The 22,628-nt window shown below is 39.4% G+C and overlaps 1 protein-coding gene across 1 annotated transcript in view; it reads right to left on the bottom strand.

Moving 5' to 3' along the window:
* The window catches only part of PDE3A (phosphodiesterase 3A), a 303,878-nt gene extending 290,344 nt beyond the window's left edge, over positions 1 to 13,534 (bottom strand). Inside the window, exon 1 of the mRNA XM_022577720.3 lies at positions 11,876 to 13,534. Coding sequence (XP_022433428.2) covers positions 11,876 to 12,817 — 942 coding nt within the window. The 5' untranslated portion in view covers positions 12,818 to 13,534. The remainder of the gene's footprint in view (positions 1 to 11,875) is intronic.
* Positions 13,535 to 22,628: the final 9,094 nt, after the last annotated feature.

Here is a 22,628-nt window from a genome sequence, read left to right as displayed (position 1 = left end):
CCAGGCATATTGAAATACTTAGAAGGTAACAAAGAATCAATGTGAAATAGAGAGAGTGGATCTTAAATAAGATATATTTACTTGCTGGCATTTTTCACCAATCTGGTCACATAAGAGGTAAAATTTCACACAAGACTGCCCTAACGGTACAGTTATAGGTCAAAGTGATAAATGTGCTAAAGAACTAAAATGTAAGAATCGGCGACTTGGAAAGTAATGAATGTCAGGAAAGTTCAGGAATAGCATTATGACCTCTGAAAAATGATCGAAGTGTTTTTGGCCTAAGCACAGATCCTAAGCCAACGCATGGCTGGACATCCTGCCCAGCGTCCAGGAGTGACGCCCGCAGGGTCTCCTCTTTCCAAATCATAAGGAGTTCTAGATTTTAAGGGCACCAACATTATGCCCCCAGAAGACCATACAATAAATATATGTTTTTTAAACTGAGGAATTCTTTTGATTCTGATCTAGTCTTCTTTCTGCACAAGCAGAATACTAGCATTCATTTCTTTCACTTATTTATTGTGGGCAGTTTCCATTTCTGAATGCCACTTTATTTTTTAGATAATTTACTTAATCAGTGTTCAGTTATATCTGGATCCAACATTCCCAACCGAATTCTCACACTTTTCATTGAGGACTAGTTAATGGCTTCAGAAGTTCCACTGAAAAGATTTAAAAGCTCTCGCTGTCATTCTCTGAAGGGGTGAAGAAGAGCTAATCCCATTATTATTCAAGTAAAAAGGAATGAGAAGTGGACAAAATGAGGCTACTGCCTTAATAACTGTGCTATAATTTAGGTCCTGTTTATCTAGCAAAAACAATTTCAGTGTAGCCAAAACAAGTCATTAAGAGGAAAAACAGACACTCTTCAAATGGTAAAGACATACAGTTAGCTTCCTGTCTCAAAATGAAAATAGAGTGGAAGGTTTTGCTCCTAAATTTTTTATTTTATTTTACATTTGACAAAAATGTCAAATAAATTTAGGAATGGCTCCTTTACCAAAAGAATATACCATGCTTATTTCAAAAGATGAATTAATTTATAACTAAATTCTCAGTTTGTAATTTATGTTTTCAAAGAGAAACAACATTCAGATTTTTAAAAAATAATATATTCAAAGATATCTCAAACTCTCAAAGGGTTCAGTAATGGCAGCCTTTCTAAAAGATCTATCTATGATATCACTTGACATCCACAAACTAAAAGAAACTTATTCCCAGAAAACAAAGTTGGAAATAACTTTTATTTCTAAACTGTACTCCTAGATTATTTAAAGGCAGGATAATCTGCCTAACATACTCAGAAGAGAAATGTCTGATTTCACTGAGAAGAGATGACAATATCTCTATTAAGAATTATAACTACAGCAACAAAAAATTCTTATTTGACTTAAAACTTTCTATTTTAACAAGTCAAGTTCTATTAAAAACTAGAGGGACCAAAAAAAAAAATTGACTAGATAAACTAAAACCTGTCATTTCAATAAAACCTTGTGAACTGTTGAATTTTAAATTCCTCTGGACTCTGAAATATGCTACCAAACTTCTAGATTATTCAGCACAATTGGACTAGAGCTACAGTCAGATGACGTTTGAAATAAGCTAATTTCACAAAGTCATCTCTGGACACAACAGGCTCAAATTATATTTTGTAACGGAGCACAATTAAAAGATTAAAAAAAGAGATAGTATTTACTTTACATTAGACTTTTCAGAAAATGCAGCGATTGAATAAGAACCTCTAATAAAGATACAGACTGACTGTAAAAAGGTGTAGCTGAACACCTGCCAACACTTTGTGGAAAGTGACAGAACAAATAACGTCAAAGTTGATTCTTTCTCAATTAATGTATTAGTTGCACGTGAAAAAGACTTGAATTTTTATTTTTCTGAAAAATGTACCCTAATTTCAGAGACCTTTCTAAAGTTCACACCACAGTGATCTTGGTGGTGGCTTTGGTTATTTTCAGTTGGAAGTGAGCTAAAAATAAATATCTAGGACTCATGCTGAACGTGGGATTTCCTACCATGAAAGGCACAGGCAAATTCAGCCCCTTATCTGACACGTGGCAGAGAATATTTTTAAAGTAATAAAAGTACAAACATTAAAAACGTAACTTCACAGACTAGTGAACAGGCTATTTCTCTTCTTCTCTATAGAGGTTTACTTCAATGGGTTTAATCACTAGCTCAACCTCAGGAGATTAGGGGGATAAATATTTCAGATTAAAATCATTTCTTTCTTTTCTATCCATTTATTCCGCCAGTTAGCGCCTACCGCAAGCAAGGCACTGGGCTGAAATTTTCTAAAGCAAATACTTATGGCTGACACAAGGAGGCCAAAAATGTTGATTCCTTTTATAATGAGAACCGTTGTGATGTGAATCTGACTTCTTCAGTTCTTGAGCCTAGAAAGCAAACGTTCAAGGAAGCCTAGGCAACTCAGGGTGCCTCTCCCAACTTCCTGGGAGACTGCTGCTGAGTCGGGACCCCAAAATACTAACTCCCAAACAAGGGGATGTTTCATATCACAAGGAGTAGCACTGCCTCCTGAAGACCATTTCCTAAGCGGACCTGTTAATTCCATCCTCTAAAATACTTAGTTTAAAAACAAGAACGATTTCCTTTCTCTGTGCTCAAGCTAGTTTAACAATGTCCAAAGGAGGCTGACTTCACAGGAGTCACCACAAAATAAAACATCCCCCCCCCAAATAATACTGCTCTGACTTCAAACTTCCATTTGGTTTATTTAAGTGGATTATACCTGAAGAGGAGGAAACACCTGCCACAGACATAGCATAAATATTCAGTTATTTCAACTTACTTCAGAAGGTGGAAAATTTCTATTAAAATCCTATTAAATCAAAACCACAAGCTTCTTGCATAAAATTATTTCAATATTCTGACAAGGTACTGCGGGGTGTAGGGGATAGAAAGGCATTCCTTAAATTTTTAAACACACTCTGACTGGGAAGAATCTATTATGTTAAAAAAAAAAATGAAATAAAATGCACTTCTTGGAAAAAAATATATACATACACACACATACAGTACACTGTCAGAAGAGAAGACTGGCCAAAAAAAAAAATTACAAGACCAACCTCTACGTTAATTTAAAGCAATTTCAAAATTAGCCAGGGCAAATGACTAGTTACTTTCAAATACAAACTCTTTCAAGTAACAGTTATGATTACTATGGCATTTTACTCTGCAGCTAGCTACTTCAAGAAGTCTAAATTAATCCAGCTTCACCAGGAGTGAGATTGAGTCCGCATTATTGCACTTTAGACAAATGTGCTTCTTTGTATATCTAGATTCTATCACCTTTGCTCTTTCTAGATTATTTCCTAAGTGATATGTAAAAACCTATGTATCTCACTATTTTTATTCTCTAATGCAAAGATACATAACAGATCTTGCTTTAAAAGGGAGAAATTTATGAATCAAAAGTCATCATAAAGTCATTTATAAGTTTTGATTTATAAATCAAAAGTCATGATAAGCATCACACAGATATAAACCAATATACGCAAAATAAATGCATACTTTAAAAAATAATTCTATACATCTGTGTATATAAAGGAACATGCTATATTTAAAAATTGTTTTCTCATCACTTCTCGATGCAATATTGGAACTATGACTACAGTTCTGAATTCATAGAGCTTGGGGAAAGGAGATGGAGGGAAGTTGACATTTAAAAGTTCTTCTTTTCCATCTGTACATTTCTTTGAGTTTACCCGGCAGTTTGAAATCGCACAGAGCTTCAAAAGCCACCTAATCTCAATTCCTACTTTAGAAATGCCACACTGTCAAAATCTCCAGTCCTCTCTATACACAAAATGGAAGCACTTTCCTTTTGTATATCCATGAGAGTGGTGTTTACATAAGCAATAGTGAGGAATCATCAGCGCTTTACAGACACTGTTAGAATTTTCATCCATTAAAGCTACTAGCCAGTTTGCGGCTTTAGTTTCCTAAGTTACCAAGATACGACCTGCATTACAAACATAAGCACTTTCATTTCTAAAGAGACATTAGATAACCCAATTACAGACTGATCATCATGAACAAGGCTGATCACGTGTTCACACTGTATATATAAGCCATCCCTGTTAACTAATCACACTTCGAAAAGCAAATTCATAATTAGCTGGAAAACCTGATTCTGTGTTACAAATCAAGTTAACAAAAAGCTTCCTTATTTAAGGGCTCTGTTAAACTCCCGCTCCAATTAAAATCAACATATTTTAAAATATGTGCAATAATGAGAAACGAAGAAAAGAGGGAAAACAGACAGACGTGCCAACTATTAGAGTGGTAACTGGTACAAAAATGAGCTATCAAGACTACATACAAATGTGAACAGTTGTATATTAAGTGATATCATTAAATCTACATGGATTTTCCATTATAACAGAAGAGGTGACATTAGTATTCAAGCACTTCACCTCTTTAAAAATGTCCCAAAAGGTAGCCATTAGCCACATGTGTCTACCAAGTACTTGAAATGTGGCTGCACCAGACTGAGATGTGCTGTAAGTGGAAAACACACACCACATATTTAGACTTTGGCACAAAAAGCAGAAAACAAAATACCTTGCTTTTTTATGTTGATTTTCTGTTGACAGGATATAATGGATTAAGTTAAACAGTATTATCATGCATTTCACCTGTTTTGTTTTTTTTTTTACTTTTTTATAAGGCTACTAGAAAATATAAAATTCAGTACTTTGTTATATTTCTATTGGACAGCGCTTATCTATAATGTTTACAGGACTGTTTTCATCAAAGCCACTGGGTGACACTGTTTCGCCACTAAATTGATGCAACCAAAGCAATTTCCTGGCAGAGGAAAAAGTCTTGCACATACACGTACACACACACCAACGGACATCATGTGCTCTTATAACTATTCATATTCTTAGGATGAAAAAACATGAATACATGTAAGTAATTTCATCACTATCTTAGCAGGACTGGCAACACAAAATCTGTAATAATCCTTCCGATTCCTCAATAATAAATGACAGCTCTAATCTAATCAAACAGACAGAAGCTGTTTCGTTTGTGACTTTTCCCAAATAGCTTTCCGTCTTCTAAATGGTAATGTTCTTCATGACTTCTAATATTACACCCCATTTACTTACATTTTAACAGATTCCTACAGAAACCGTGCAAAATAATTTAGGTGAACAAAAACCACCAGCTGTTTTTGCTAACAAAGAAATGCTTTACCCATGTGCAGATGACTTTTCAAACTGAAGTCTGAAATCCTGAACATTTTTAAATCAATTTATTGAAAAACTAAAATGAAAACCAAAATCAATATTTACACCACCATCACACACTCTTCTTTGATGAGATAAAGAGTCTACAAAGTAGGACTCTGCAATGCAACTGGCATTCATTTCTGGGACAAAGTCCTGATTAATACATTCTGAAGGCTGCCTGGTAGGTGACCAGAAAATTCACTGTAAGGGCTCGAAAGAGTTTTGTGATATGTGTCCTCTAAATGGGTTTTACTCAATCTCCTAATTCTGAATGAGAATGTAGAGTTGAAAATTACAAATGAAACGAAGAACGATCTGCCTTACTCCTTTCCTACTCTGTTCCCCCAGCGGCAGATTCAAGTCCAAGAGAGAATTGGATAAAAGCCAACATTTTGCCGCAGGCTGCCACATACTTTTAACGGGCTCTCCCTCAGTTTCCTTTTCTCTAAAATCAGACTAATTCTAGTCTCCTAACTACAGCCTGCACAGAATTAAGCACTTTAAGATCGCATTACAACAAGTTCCTTACAGCCATAGACTACCTCAGGCTAGGAGAACCATTGTTGTGGTACCTTGAGGTATAACATGTCCTAAATCCTATCATATTTTTACCTGTATTTCAGGAGTCCTATTAGTGTATACTAAATTAATTTCCACTTCAAAGAAACAATTCTCCCTTGTCTTCAAAACCTAAACCTGCTCAAAATCTAAATAAAACATTTATATTTAACCATTATGTATTAAGGACCTTCTGAAAATCTGTGAAAATATCAACATTTTCCCCAGAAAACTGAACAGATGAAGTTTTACATAAAATTTCACAGAAGGGATGAACAGTTCTGGATCTAGATTTAAAACCTTCTCTAAACTATTGTATGCATTCCTTCAACGATTAGCTAAGAGGTCATTTAGATATTTTACTGCGATTTCCCCTTTTCTTATGTTGATGTCTCATTACCCTAACTAGGCTCTAAGCTCTGCAGAGCTAAGGTGCTACATCATACCTGTGTGCAAACTGTATGCTTTCTAGCACAAGGCTTAACACATAGACAAAAATATGTTGATACGACTTTTTATAGGTTCACTGACCAAAAACGTTTATGAATGACATTAGCTAAGGATAGCATCTTTTAAAATAGTGTACATTTTGGGTGAACACGTATGACTAATATTTTCAACAACTGCTATCTGACAGATCTTTCTCTGAACTACAACTTCTGCATATCTTTAAGCTTTTTCCCCCCAGAGATCAAACCTGTGTATCTTACATTGACAACAGTGCAAACGCACATTCTCAAGTGCAAAGTTAGGACCATTCCCCAGGAAAGCCTTACGGAAAACAAAAACAAACAAAAAATACTCCTTTAAAAAATACTGCCAATAGTAAAAGTATATACTGATAGGTAACTCCTACAAGGATTTAAATTTCTATGTAAAGGGAGTAACGGTCATTTGAATATTAACAGAGCACAGATTTAGGTGCAAAAATATGGAGGTGTCTGGCTCTTCTGGCTCATTCTGAATTATTTGATAGAGCTTCGCTGAAAACATGAATGTAGAAAATAAACGCAAATTGAGTTTTCAATCTAATATATTTGAGGCTTTTTTTTTTCAAGACACAATTATAAATATCACTCAGAAGAGGAAAGGGAGGCGGAGACTCCATGGAATAGGAGACAGATGGCCAATGAAAACGATTCACCAGAAACACGCAGGATTATGTCTAATTTCGCAAAGCTCAAGAAACTTGCCCCATGCAAAAAAGGTTTTCTGAAAAATCCAACTCCCACCCCTAAACCCCAAATAAACTCATTCTTTTGCTAGATTAAATATGCCAAGTTTTCAAGGAAGTCCACATAGACTCTGCTGGGCTGTTACTGGCACAAACCCTATTAATTGAAAATCTTAAAATGTAATATATATTCTAATTTTGAGGCTCATAAACATCCTACTTCAACATAATAAATGAGAACTTATTGAAAAGGGAAGTGAAATTAAATCTGGTGAGGCCTTTATTCACCTAGAGTCCTGAAGAGATTCTTCTCAGAGCTGTATTTCCTAACAGACTACAACAAATTCACACAAATGTCACTACAGATCTAATGAATGTTTTTTCATGCCAGTGTCACTCACCCTTGCCTGCCTGCACCCCTCCCCTCCAGGCTTTTCAAAATGTATTTCATACACAGAGTCACTGTTCTGGTTGTTTATTTAATTAACATGACAGCCCAGCATACACAGCATTTCTTTCAGTTCTACAGTTTTAACTTTTTTACACTTTAGGCTCAATACAGAAAGAGTAAAATTACTGTTTGCCTCCTTCCAACCTCTGTAAATTTATATAGATTCACTAACTCTTTCTGTCAAAACAGTTTTTCAGTATGCCTTAAATGTCTATATTCACAAAGTAAAAATCACAATTTTGTCCCTACACACCAAAAAATTCTTTTCCCTCACCTTTCCCAAGGGATGAGAAAATCTTGTTTTTCCTTTTCAGGGTTTTCAAAAATTGGCATTAATTAATTTTAATTCTGTCAGCAGGCCATAAATAATCAATATTGTTCTTTGTATAGCCATGAGCAGAGGTATACTCCTGAAATGTGATAGAAGCTACAGTTGAATTAAAAACCCATGGTTGTTTTGGAAACTTATTCAATTTGAGAAATGTTATAGTATCCTGAAATATATTTTGGAGTTTAAAGGACAATACATTCTGTATTTTCAGAAGCAATCTATACTGTAAATGCAAGTAAGTTATACTTTTTACCAATGATGTAAGAAGGCCTACCGTATGCCTACCATTGAAAACTACACCTACTCCTATATTCTGCTACTTTTGTTTTGTTGTTGGCTTTTTTGCTTGAAAATACCTTTCTTACATCACTGATGAAAAACTTGCTTCTACTTTTGATAACCAACCACTAGACTCTCGCAAAAACTACTACATTCCTACACAAATCTGCTAAAGATGTTTTTTGCTAAAGATGTTTAATTGAGAGCTGTAAGGACTTATGTCTGGGAAACTCCTTTGATTTTTAATTACACAATGTGAAGTATATAGCTGTACATTTCTGACCGATACTGTACCCATCACAGAGAATTTTGTCATGAAGTGGTAAAACTGCATTAACAGTGAGAGGCGTACGGCTTGTGTTTATCTTATGTGAAACCATAGGCAAAGATATTAAATTCTTCTTAATATGTAACTAAAATAAAATTGCATTGGTTTGGAATCTTTCTTAAATCAATGTGCATGGTGGTCCCAGTAATTAGAGGGGAATGTCTGGCCAACTGCATTCTTTGATGTATAAGGAGAATAGAGAGACATCCCTTCAAATACAATTTCCAAGTGTTAAAAATTGCTAAATTAAAATTTTATGTTTAAAACTAACATATTTATTAATCATGCATAATATCTAATAATTCAAGAAATTCTAAGGACCTTAGAGTTCAGAGGGCACAGTGATACCTGCTCACGGATGTGAACATCTGCTCAGGAAAGATACATACACCTTAATGGAACCATCTGCCTTCTTAACCAAAATAGTACAGTTTGACTCACTGTTCTACAAAATCTTAAGGATACTGGGCTGGTAGGATTGAACTAAAAGCCATGCAAATGTTACCAACTTTGTTCTTTCCTGAAGTAGATACCTTCACTTGCATCTCACAGACACACCCCATGTCCCATTAATTCTGGGACTGAAGACTAGATCTATGTCTCCTTTCTTTGGTTGAAGCCATCTTTATGATCAATGCTGCAAAACTCAATTCTGTATGTAATAGCTGATCTACTGTCTTCAGTATGGTTGGGGAAGGGAGAAAGGGAGTGAGGGAGGGAGGAAGGGAGGGACAGAAATCCATCTGTCATTTGGTTTGCCTTATGAAAATTTTATCATCTATTCTCCTTGACCTTTTAGAATTGAGTCATTGCAGAGAGATAGTTCCCAAGCAAGTGGCCACTATCATTCATCTGGAAAAGAAAAGGCTGGAATTCTCTCACCTTTAAACCTCATAATGAGCAAGGTCCAAATAAATACTCAAGAGGCCTCTGCCAGCCTCTCTGTGTTTTATGTCCTCACACCTCTACTTAAAATTCACTTGTTGCCTGCGGATTGTCTTAAGAGTAGACGTTCTTTCAGAAAAGAACTCCTAATCAGGTAGCATTCAGGCCAGTGTTACATATGTGTTTTGTAATTATTTTGATTCTTGACTTCATAAAGCATGCGGACGACAGTGGTACACTTTGCACCCTTAATGAGAAGTTTGTTTCCTTGTGATAAAACAGATAAGCCAATTACTATATAGCTCCTGAACTTTTCACACAGGCTAACGTATGAGATATTGCCCTGTCTTATAAGATCCTAGTGCATATTAGTTCCCACCCACCCCCAACAATTATGCTTAGCAGCAACTTAAATGGGTCATATAGAAAAACTAGCCTTAAGTTAACACGTACACACTCACCCATGCCCTCATTAAAACTTCCAGTAAATAAATTTCTGCTAAATGTAACCTTGTTTTCCCATCAACCATAAGAGATAGTCTCTCACTTTAGAAGAGTCTTCATAAACACAGGCTTTAAAAAAAACAGCAGCCAAGAAAACTGACCAAAACAGATTACAAATATACATTTTCAACAGAAGTCATCAGCAAAACACGTAAAAATGCAAAGCTCAGTTACTTCCTTACAAGTCTGCAGATTATTCAAATCCTCCATTTATCAATTCAAACCAGAGAAAACCAATAAAAATCTACAGGTTAATTAACGCGGCTGGTTAACTCCCCTAAACAACCTCCTATCTTAAATCCACCCTTAACTCCTGAACTTCTAAATGTTACTATGAAATTTCAGAAATTTAATTTCAGAGGCTAAACGATATTAATTTGGAGTCAAGTTATTTATGCTTAAATCACAGATTTGACTTAGAAATTTAGGTTAAATTTTGCAATGATCAGATCACATTTCCTTATAAGTTAAAGCAAAGTGTGTTCAAAAAATATTTAAACTAGCAGTGTTTTCATTTAAAAGACATTCCCTAGGTGACTTTAAAAAGAAATTAAATTTTTTTTTCCCCTAATTGGTTTACCCTTAAGTAGACAGCTTACTTTATTCTGGTGATGTCCAGATTTCTACCAAAACTGAGTATCAGTCAGTGGCCTGTTTTTAACTTCACTCTTAGAGTAAGCTAAACCCAAGAAATATTTGCTTTATCTAAACGAAAAGCTAAATAAGTACATTTGTTTTAAAATAAACACAGAGACTATGATGCTGTCATCCATTCTGCTAAATAATGTCAAACAATCACATTCTGTGGATTCAACTCCATTTCAGAAACAAACTGGCCACCACACCATATGGTGACTGCTATTTCTTAGAAACACCCAAATGATTATCCACAGAATAACCTAAAAAGAAAAAGCTTAGTATATCTTAGGATACTCTCTCACTCCCTAAAGTCCTAATAGTACCACAGGTAGGCATAAATTTAAATGGGAAAAGTGTAAATTTCCACTTGCTGTACATAACCAGCTCTCTGCCATCCCTACCCCCAAGTGTCAAATCAGCTTGGAGTAGAGAGGCAAACACTGAGGTACTTCTTCTCAGATACAATCTGCTTTTAAAATTGGGATTTGTTCTTTTATGCCCTTTATAGCAACTATACTCCATGGTCTCAAAACACTTAATGATAATAAGGAAATTGGTCCCCATAATTCACTAAACTTTTATTTGGTATAACTTCACTCATAATTCTAGATTCTTCCTCCTCCTTCCTGAAAGACTGATATTACCAGCAATTTAGAAATACTCCCCTGAATTAATGTTTCCTGTATAAATCCATTTGAATTTCTAAATATTCACTTAAGCATGTAGATAACTCAAGAGATACGTTTTCTGAAGTTGATACTAACAGCGCAGTCCATGATTCTGGCAAATTCTTAAGTTCAGACATATTGTTCCCCAAATTGAAGTTTATGATGATAATACAAAACACATGAGCATGTAATAATGTATGTCCCCAAATCACACTTAAAAACAAACTGGGCACCACCAAACGCAGTCTCTTCAAGTAAAACGTACTGCAAGACGAGAACGCGTATCAGCACCTCACCTTCAAGCATACCTTGCTTTAATTGTAAAATATTTTTACTGACGTCCATAAACGTTTACCTGTCCGTTTAGAAGAAAGAAATTTTATAAAAAGAAACAAAGAAATCTAGTAAAATCCTCGTTTTAAAAATCACCCATCGCTTAAAACAATAATTAAACTTAATTCGAACATTTCTGCTAAAGGAGGAAAGCATGAGGGCAAGCCACACGCAGGTGTAGCAGATCTAAAAAGTTGGCCCAGCTGTGGAAGACCCCGCAAAGCTCATCTAGTTTTACTACTTATTCGGGTTCCTGTTGTTCAGGTTATAAAATACTGTGTGAGAGGGGGAGAAAAACCCGCTAGTTTCCAACTAAGTCTGAAGTTAGAGCAGTTTTCTGGGCTATCTTTCCTTCTGTTCCCAGCGCTCAAATTCCCTCCACTTTGTGGCGGATCCCAGGGGTTTCAACTTTTCCCGAGAGGTGAGTGAGAGGGGCTGCCAGCGCTTACCTGTTCCCTCGGGATGCAGGGCAGGGAGGTCCTCCGATGGGACTTGCTGCTGCAGCCCGACATCTCGGCGGACACCACGGAGCTGGACCGCCTCCTCCTCTTAAACACCGGGATCTCTTCCTTGGTCCCAGCGATCAGCTGGGACCCGAAATGCTCCCTCGGAGCCGCCCCCGTGGACTGTGGCAAGATTTGCTCCACGTACCTGGCCAGGAGGATCCCCAGCACTCCGGCCAAGTACGCCAGGTAAGGTCTCCAGGCGACCTTGAACCTCTCTAGGGAAATGAGGGCCACGGTCCTGACCGCGCTAGTCAAGGCGATCATGAGGACGCCCAGCCTCAGCCTCAGTACCAGCCATGTCGCGGCGGCCAAGCAGCTGAGCACCACCCCCGCGGCGGGGAGCGAGAGTAAGTGATCCTCCCCGACGCCCAGCCCAATCTGGACGAGCGCTTCCCCCCCGCAGCAGGCGGCCAGCAGCGCGACGGCCAGAGGCAGGCGCACCCCGGCGCGCTGGAGGTACAAGCCCATCCAGAAGAAGGCACACAGGAGACTGAAGAGCAGCGCCGAGGGCTGCAGCCAGGGGCCGAGCGGCGCGCCGCCCCCGGGAGCACCTCCCCGAGGCCCCGGGAAGACGCCCCCTTCTGCTCCGGGGGCCGCTTCCTCCTCCTCCTCCGCCGCCGCCGCCGCCGCCGCCGCCGCCTCCTCACTCCGCTCCAGGTCACAGCCAATCTCTCCGCGGACCAGCCTCACCAGCAACGCCAGCAGAAAGGACAGGGAGCCCGCGCACAGCGCCGAGGAAAGTTTCTGCGAGCGCCGGAGTAGCCGCAGCACCAGGGCGCCCCAGCAGCCGCGGCAACCCGGGCCCCGGGGCGATGAGGGGGCCGGCCTCGCCTCTGCGTGGCCGGGCTTGGCCCCGACTCGGGCGGCCTCGCCCGGCACGGCCATGGTGCGCCCTCTTCGCGGAGTCCCCGAGGTCCCCCCGACGCCCCCACCCAGCCACACAGACACGCACGCACGCTCGCTTGCTCTCCTCCCAATCCCACCCTCGGAATCCCTCCTTCTTCTCCCAGACCCGCGAGCACTGAAAGTTTCAGCTTTCGAATAACTCCTGGAGAAGGCTAGATGCTCCAGAGAGGAGCCTTCAAGTGAAAAGCTAGCACAGGCAGAAACGATCAGACTTCCTCTTTTTCTCTCTTGGAAAAGCTTGCAAAATTCTCCGCTCCACCCCCACCCCCCGACTTCTGTCCTCCGGGGTCTCTTCGGACTTCAGGGTTTTAAAGATTGCCCGAGGCGTCCTGCGCGCGGGGTCCGCAGCCGCTGCTGGAGCCGGGGGCGCAGGGCGAGTTCGGGGCCATCCCGGGCGCTGCTGCGCGCGGGGCCCGCGGCAGATGGAGGTCCCCCTTCTCTTCCTTCCTGCAGCTCTTTCTCTATCACTCTTTCTTTCTCCTCGGCCGATCCTCCCCGGCCCGGCCCCAGGAAGCGAACCGCCATTCCCTGGGGCAGAAAGCACAGCCTCCCCAGCGTCTGTAGGTCCAGTTCATGGCAAAGGGTGGAGAAAATAGAAAAGGGGCTGAGAAATAATCAAGAAGTTGCTAAGTCCCGTCGGAGAGAGACCTAGTCCGAGAGACGAGCGGCTGCCGCAAGGGAAAGGAGGGAGGGCGAGCGAGCTGGAGAGGAAGGGAGGGTGAGAGGAACGGGAGGGTGAGAAGGGAGAAGGAGATTTGCTCTCTCTCTCGCTCTCTCTCTTTTTTTTTTTTTTCCTTCTTTTTGGTGCGAGGTTGGTGGTGATTTGCAATTTTGCAGAAGGGAAGCGAGTGGAGACGACTAGTTACAATTGTATAGAAAGCAGACAGCTGGACTGATCTGCAATCCCGCTTGCTTTCTTTAAGGCAACTCCCTAGGAAAGCTTTCCCAGCTCAGCTCCCGCCCCTCCCCCGGAGGAGGCGCTGCTCTCAGCTCCGGAGCTCCTTTCCCCGGAGCCGGGCCGCGCAGCTAGCACCTTGGCGAAGGGGTTGCTCAGACCCGCCCACCGCCCAGCTCTTTGCATCCGGGGGGCGCGGGGGTCTGCGGCTGGCCCTCACGCCAAGCTGACCAGGACGTTGGGGGAAAAAAAGGACTGTGCGTGGATACTTAGCAGGCGATGGGAGTCAACAGACTTCCCACTGTCGTGAAAAATGACAGCCACATCTACTCTCTGAGTGATTCAAAGATGCTTATATCAGGTACAACAGCAAACCAATTTCAGGTGGTATTGTAAGGCCTTGACTGCTCCTGCTGGAAGGTCTGTTTTCAACAGAAAAGCCAAGCTTTTCTGTTGGGCCAAATAATGGAAAATCTCAACAAGTTACCTAGACCGTAATAGCATTATTTTAAAAGAAGGGGGAGGGGAGAGCATTTTTAAAAAATTGTTACTTTAAAAAAAAGGCATAAGAACAATAGTCAACAGTTGTTGTTGATGGTGGATGGTAAACTACATTGAGATTAAGTGACCCTGGCCTCAAAAAGGTGTACAAAGTTAGGAAGCCCAAACAGTCAATCAGAAAGTAATAAAAAGAAATCTCGGGCTTCCCTGGTGGCGCAGTGGTTGAGAGTCCGCCTGCCGATGCAGGGGACGCGGGTTCAGGCCCCGGTCCGGGAAGATCCCACGTGCCGCGGAGCGGCTGGGCCCGTGAGCCATGGCCGCTGAGCCTGCGCGTCCGGAGCCTGTGCTCCGCAACGGGAGAGGCCACAACGGTGAGAGGCCCGCGTATCACAAAAAAAAAAAAAAAAAAAAGAAAGAAAGAAATCTCAAGAGAGGGACGGTGAGAACAGGTAGGTTAACACTAGAAAAGATCTTAGAAGACCGTCTGGTTGTGAAATACTCTGTCTACCATGAATAAAGCTTATGAGAAAAAAATCAGGACCCTAGTTATTGAAGTCTACAGGCTACACATTTCACGTACTGTAGGAATGTAGTATTTGGGAAACTGAAGGAAAAAAATTTAAAGCTAACTTTTTTTGGCAGATTATGAGAAATAATTCAATATCTGTTCAATGGACTTTTTTAAAGTCCATCAATGTGGGGAGCTAGTTTCTTTTTACACTTAACACAAGAATAGTCCATTCTTGTTCATTTTTAATATGGCTACCTTAGATGCCATTTGCCCTCAATAATAATAATAATCCAATCGTGTCTTAATTATCTGAACATTCCAGGTTAAAATGTGTTTAGAGCCTGGAGTATTTGGATAATTGGCTCAATATGCCACTGTATTTTATGTGTAGAGATGAAGCAATATAAAAAGAAAAGGCAAAGGAGATACTTGAGATAAAATTAAATCATGGGATAGGGGAGAAGATGGCTTAAGTCTTAAGCTTAGCTTCATGGGAAACAGCCTGCTCTAGTTTGGGACAGGTATTAATATTAGGGCATAAAGGGATATGAGGAGCTATGATGATACAGCTTCTCTCCATCAGATGTCCAGAACCATGTTTCCACATGGAAAACAAGTTGGGCAGCTAGTCAATGGCAGTGGGCACCATCTGTTTAATAATTAAAGAAACAGGAGCAGCGATGTCTTTGCCAAAGACAAATGAGCCCCCTAGCCTGCACACATACTTTTTTGAGTTTCCTTTTTCCTGAGACATATGATTCATATGCCAGCGCCTACCTGAAACATTTCAGAGTGAAAAGCCTTGATTGGAATATCATGCTAATATCCACTGGCATCAAAAACAGCATATTAAAATGAGAAACTTAAAATCTGGGCATATATCAAGGTTAGAAAGAAAGGAATAGTGAGAATTTTAGAATATTTCCATTTTCACTGTAGTCTACTCCCCACAATTATCTCAGTTCTTTAGAAAAAAACAATAAGTCACCATAAAAACTGAACATGTAGGAGGTGGAATGTAGATATTAAAGCAACATTGTGACGGAAAAAACATAAGAATGGCATTTGTTAATGGCCGCAAAACAGAAACACTAGATCTGTTTGTTAAACAGTGACATTCTTGAGGTGTTCAATAGTATTAGAGAGGCAATATCCTGATTTCTCCCAATTCTCAACAAACATCACAACCAGAAAGTTATTTGTCCCACCAAAAGGAAAGAAGGTAGATTCCACCCCTCACCGGCATTACCATCCAGAATCTGGAGGCAGAGAAATGAAAATAACAAAATACTCTTCTTAGGTAGATGCAGAAAGCTGCAGTGCTCTACTACCTGAAAGAAGTGTCCAGCGTTGTGCGCAGCATATTAAATGAAATCAGACCCAACTCGTAAAGTGGGCATTGAGCAACCACATAGAAATAGAAACTTCCCATTTTCTGCAGACAGTGACTGATGAGTTCTAATTCAAGAAAGTGACAACACAGCCAAAAGATCAGGAAAATGTGGTACACACAGAAAAAGAGAATATGGAAAATGGAAAGAAAAATTCAAATTTGACTTGCTAAAGCCCTCCACTTAGCCAAAGCCAGGGATTGTGTTTTATTAGTACTTTGTGAAGAGGATCTAGAAATTAACCCCACTGCATATCACTTGCATTTGGCCAAATATAGTTATCCTTAAGGGAATTCTGTTAAATTCAAAAGTTTACACCCCACAGTATGGGTTCACTCATTCTCCACTATACACCTGACCTCCGTGCATGTAATCCAATGGGTATCTAAAATATAATTTATCCAATACACAATTCTTAACTTCCAGCTCCCTCCCTGCCCTTCCACAATTCCCACACACTCAACCTATTTCTCCTTGGTCCTCTCCCACCCCAGGAAAAAAACATAACCAACTATCTAGTTGCTCAGCCCCCCAAGGAGGGTATTGCCCTCCATTCCTTCCTCTGTTTGCCTTGCTCCAGTTCCAGTCTATTAGCAAGTCCACTTGATTCTTTCTCTAAAATACAACCTGAATCTATCCACTTTTCACCATTCCTCTTATAATAACCAACCCAGGACCCATCATCATCCCTGGCCTGGACAATTGCAATAACTTTCTTGGAGGAGGGTGTTGCCCTCCTACCACTCATTTTCTACACGACAGCCAGAGTGATGGATTTCAAATGTGAATCCTATGATGTCGCTCCCTCCTTAAAACCGCCCAAAGGCTTCCCGTCACACCTGCATGACCTAAGGTCCCCCAACAGCCTGCAAGCATCTTTCCAAGCCACTCTCTGTGACTTCTCGTCCTATTCCAATTCTACTTCACTATGCAACACTGTCTATTAGAAAGTTCTTCTACGATGGAAACGTACTCTGCACTTCAAATATGGTAGCCTCTAGCCATGGGTGGCTGTTGAGCCCTTGAAACATGGCTAGTGCCACTGAGGAACTGAGTTTGGGTATTTTATTTTATTTTAATTTAAATTTTAATAGCCTCACGTGGCTAGTGGCTTCTGATGGAGAGTGCATCCCTCATCCTCAAGCCATCTTTCTGTTTTTTATCATGTCAAATCAGGACCTTAGAATCTACAGGTTTTCGCATAGCTGGGTCTTTCTGCTCCATCAGTTCTCACCTCAATTATTACCTGTTTACAGAGGCTTTTCCCCAACAGTCTTATCAAAAAGTCTTGGGACTCCATTTGCACGCACACGTTTTTCATTCCCTCTCACGCAGCCCTGTCTCATTATATTTGGAGCACTTATCCCTACAAAAAATGGTCTTGTTCATTTATTTGTCTTCTTGTTCATTGTTATTCTTAAAGACAATCTCCGTATATTTTTACACATAATTGCTCAAGTGGGCAGATGCCTCAAAATCTGCAATTGAAGATGTGGTTGCCCAGATTGAACTCATAGGCAAAATCATGCAAGCAGCGCTTTTCACAGAAAGTTGCTTTTTAAAAAATTGCTAGATAAGTTACTCATTTATAAGAGAAATAGGTAATAGTCAATGTTCTGAAAACTTTGTATTGCTTCTCAGGTGAAATGGGCATCATCTACAACAGTTTTCTGGCAGGCACAGGGGAAAAGCCATTTAAATATATGTGTTTGGTTAGCAAGTCAGCTGAGAAATCCAGAATTAGGAGATATCTGAATATAAGTTACTGCCCAAAAGTCATAGCTCACATCATCATCTATGTGATAGCCTCTAACTATTCCAATTAACACTACTTGAGGGGTTGAATTTAAGTTAAAGGAAATTACATATTTTGGTAAGATAGACCTTATTAACACTAACTATTCCACATCTAGTCAGGGAAAAAATGTAGAAAACTTGCATTTGGGGATGTATTGTCTCCCTCCCCCTCTGTGGAATGCTGCCCCTCTTTTCAATTCCCAAAGAATTTAAGTAACAGCTTTGGATATACAGTTGTGAACTAGTATAAAAACCCTAAAGAGTAAAAGCAAGATGCAAGAACAGGTTGCATCCACAAAGCTGTTATTCACAGAGTCAGACTGTCTATAGCAGTAAACCACCAGGAAGCTTCACTTCGGCTTATGTGTCCTCTGGTTCCCCGTTGTCTGAGAGGTGGCCTTCCTGACATCACATTTTGGGTGTTAAAGGCTGTCTCTACCTTATCTAAACAAATCGTTAAGGAAATCAGAGTGCTTTAGGTACAGGGATTCCCAACCTTGTTCACTTGGTAGCACATGCAGAAAACAATAACATTTTGTTGTCACGTTGGATTAAAGGGACAAAGCTTTTTGCAGATAAAGTCTTCAGGCCTGGAGCCTGAAAGATTATAATCTCAGGTATACCTCTAACCTTTGGCACTTTACATGGGAATTTTTGAGACATCTAGTATTTGAATCACTAATAAAATGTGTAATTCAACTGTATTCTTTATGAAGGCTGTTAAAATAAACATAGTGTAAATCCCAAGACCTTAGTAGCTTGCCAACTACAAATCATAGTTCTTTATCACTTCCCCATAAATTCCCTCAGTTGGTCTGCAACACAAATGCATGATCTTTATCTAGTTTAAAAATTTGGAAATGACACACACTAAGTCTGATTTATGAAATAGATGTGATCATGATCAGGCCTAGAATCCAAATATTTCCTACCATACATTGATGTGTTCTCCATCGCATCCACATCCGTTACTCTGATTGATAACATCAGTAACATCAGTAACTCTCTCCTCTGGACTTGCAAGTGTTGTTACTCTTTGAAAAGTGAATTATTCTGTAAAAATACAAATATATATTCTGTTAAAGTCTTAAAAATAATGATAAATTGTGTGTGTGTGAAATCAGCATACTTTTCACTTAATAGTCTCATATACATATATATCAAAAGGTGATGTTCTATTCAAAAGTGAAGACATGCTTTGCTTTACAGAATTCTTTGCACCCTCTGTGTCTCAATCCCAGTGGATTATAAGGTAACTAAGGAAGAAGGAACTCACAGGGTACAGAGCACATGAGTCAAACAAAAGAGTGTGAATGCATTTACTGTATATCTGTTTTTTTTACAGATAGCAAAATATTATGGATATTATGAGCAATAAGAGCTTTAAGATTGCTTATATTATTATTTTAAAGAGTTTTATTAAAATGAATTATTCCACCTCTCTGCTTTAGCACCGTCAGCAAAACACATTTACTTGAATCTTTCTGTGGTGATCCAAAATCTTGTGACATCTCAGAGCTATCTTTGTAAGTAGTAATTTTCAGTTGTATTTGTGCAGGTAAGTGGTGGAGGAAGGAAAGGACTGAATGTGAACTGCTTTCTGTTCAGTAATAATTACTTTTAAAATAATCCTAATCTCTGGCTTCCCTGGTGGTGCAGTGGTTAAGAATCCACCTGCCAATGCAGGGGACACTGGTTCGAGCCCTGGTCCAGGAAGATCCCTCATGCCGCAGAGCAATTAAGCCTGTGCGCCACAACTACTGAGCCTGCGCTCTGGAGCCCACAAGCCACAACTACTGAGCCCGCGTGCCACAGCTACTGAAGCCCGCGTGCCTAGAGCCCGTGCTCCACAGAGAGGCCACTGCAGTGAGAAGCCCGCATGCCACAGCAAGGGGTGGCCCCCGCTCGCCGCAACTAGAGAAAGCCCACGTGCAGCAACTAAGACCCAACACAGCCAAAAATAAATAAATAATAATAATAATAATCCTAATCTCAAAATATAAGCAATATGTTGGCAAAAGCCTGAGAGTAATAAAGATTTATTCTTGTGTCTTATTCTTTAAGGTCATTCACTTTAATTTAAAAACGAAATAAAAATTCTCTTCCACTGGACTCTGAATAGAGCCATACAGTAATAGTGTAAGAAAATCAAAGAACTTAAAAATTTTTTTGTTGGGGCAAAGGGTGGGCAGAGAGCATGTAATAGGGGAGGAGGTGGCAGGAATTTTCAGTAACATCATCTTCACGAGTGAATTACAGCCCATATTTACTATAATCTACAAAAATGATCTTTTCTGTTAAAGGAACACCTCAAATCCTATTTTATGAAGAGGAATGAATTTTACTAAAATGTAAAAGGAATATGTAACAGTATGAAAAAAAAAAAACCTTCTTTTGGGGGAGAGTTAGAAGGAAGAAAATACAGTGCCTGCCAAGTAAATTACTGATAAATGGTCCAAGCCTGAGCTCTTTCTGACTTCATGAGCAAATACCTCATTTCTACAGCTGCCACTGATGTGCAGACCATTCTAAAGTTTAGAACTTAAGGATGATTTGTGTTTTCAGTTAGAGAATATTTATAGAGAAAAATTTGAGGGTTGCTTGATAGAAAGGAAAATGTAAGTATAGGCTATTTCTTTTGATATTCCAATACCACTGAATTTTAAAGTTAGTTTTTACTTTACCCTCAGAAGTTATAATAGCACCCAAACTATTACTTTTTGTACATGTGATAGTAGGATGCCAGGACAAAATTTATATACAGCCCAGAAACATCTTTGGTCTATAAAATTAATCCTCTTTTATATGAAATCTACCAGTGTTTTTAAAGGTCAATAGAGCATTTTGAGCTTCCTTATCGTTTCGGAGGAAAGTTATAATCAGCCAAATGTCTAGAATTAGGCAATTGATGGAAGAAGAGATAAAAAGAAAGAATAGAGATAATTTACTAATTGAAAATCTTTGCTGAATAATCCATCACCCACTGCTCTTTTCCTTTACAACCAACCTAAGGAGAAAGCATATTTAAAAATAGAATGAAATTATAAATTGGAACCAAAACTCATTCATAAAAAGATTAAATTATGTAATTCTGGAAATATCCTAATACAACATCTATATTGTGCTCTGCAGCTTTTAAAATAATCCAAATTAATCTTCACAATGTATGTGTTGTTCGTGAAGCTTATATTATTATCCCTATTTTACACAAAAGGGAGACTGAGATCTGCTCGAGCTAATGAAACATCAATGACAACAGAACCCAAATCTCCTGATTCTTGATTCCAGGGCTTGTTATTAATTGCCATAACGTATTCTCTAATATAATCTGAATCTAAGAAAATTTAGAGGTCACCATCTGTCTCTCACCTAATCAAAATTCTAATAGCTTGAAAATTTCCAAAGATGGGAAGTCCCACTACTTTTTAATTTTTAATTGGAGTATAATTCACATATCATAAATTTTACCTCTTTAAAGGGCACAGTTCAGATTTTTTTAGTGCATTCACAAAGTTGTGCAATCATCAATGCCATCTAATTCCAGAATATTTTCAGAACCCCCAAAAGAAACTCTATTCCCATTTGTAGCCACTCCTCATTCTCCACTCCCCACCACAGTCCCCACACCTGCTAATCTACTTTCCATCTCTATGGATTTGCCTGAAACATTTCATATAAATGAAATTATATAATCTTTGGCCTTCTGTGTCTGACTTCTTTCACTTAGCATGTTTTCAAGGTTAATCCATTTTGTAGCAGGTATCAGTACTCTTTTTGATGGCTGAATAATATTCCATTGATGGACATACTGTTGCAAGTGTTCCTTTATATTCTAGATACTAGTCCCTTAAACCCCCAGAATTTAAAAAAATAGATTGCAACAAGAGGCAGCTCTCTCATTCTGTGTAATGATTCTTCCATTGTGTACAATTCTTTCATTGTGTACTTTAGTCAAAAACAAGGGGCCCCTAGGTAAAACAGCATTCCCAGTAAGGGGTGTTTAGTATATTTTGTGGAATGTTACTCAGCAATGAAAACAGACAAATTATTGATACACACAATAACTTGGATAAATCCCCAGGGAATTATGCTGAGTGAAAAAAATGAATCCCCCAAAATCACATATTATATGATCACTCTTACATAACATTCTTGAAATGAAAAAGAAATTATCAAAATAGAGAACAGATGAGTGGTTGGCAGAGGTCAGGGAGAGGGTTGAGAGGAAAACATATGTGTGGCTACAGAAGGGCAGCTGGAGGGATCCTTGTGCTGAATCTGTTCTATATCTTAACTATATCAATGCCAATATCCTGCTTCTGAATTTGTCCTATAGTTTTTCAAGATATTACCATTAGGGGAAACTGGGTAAAGAGTACATAAATCTCTCCGAATTATTTCTTACAACTGCATATGTATCTACTATATAAAAAGAATAATGTGGGCTTCCCTGGTGGCGTGGTGGTTAAGAATCCACCTGCCAACACAGGGGACATGGGTTCGATCCCTGGTCCAAGAAGATCCCACACACCGTGAAGCAACTAAGCCCGTGCGCCACAACTACTGAGCCTGTACTCTAGAGCCTGCGAGCCACAACTACTGAAACCCGGGTGTCACAACTACTGAAGCACACACGCCTAGAGTCCGTGCTCCGCAATGAAGAGTAGCCCCCACTGGCCACAACTAGAGAAAGCC

The sequence above is a fragment of the Delphinapterus leucas genome, chromosome 11, assembly GCF_059928025.1.
Source record: "Delphinapterus leucas isolate spDelLeu-1000000601 "Yukka" chromosome 11, BTC_Dleu_Yukka2, whole genome shotgun sequence".
Lineage (NCBI taxonomy): Eukaryota > Metazoa > Chordata > Mammalia > Artiodactyla > Monodontidae > Delphinapterus > Delphinapterus leucas.
The sequence above is the reverse complement of the archived record's forward strand: the minus strand, read 5'-3'. Positions and strand labels throughout refer to the sequence as shown.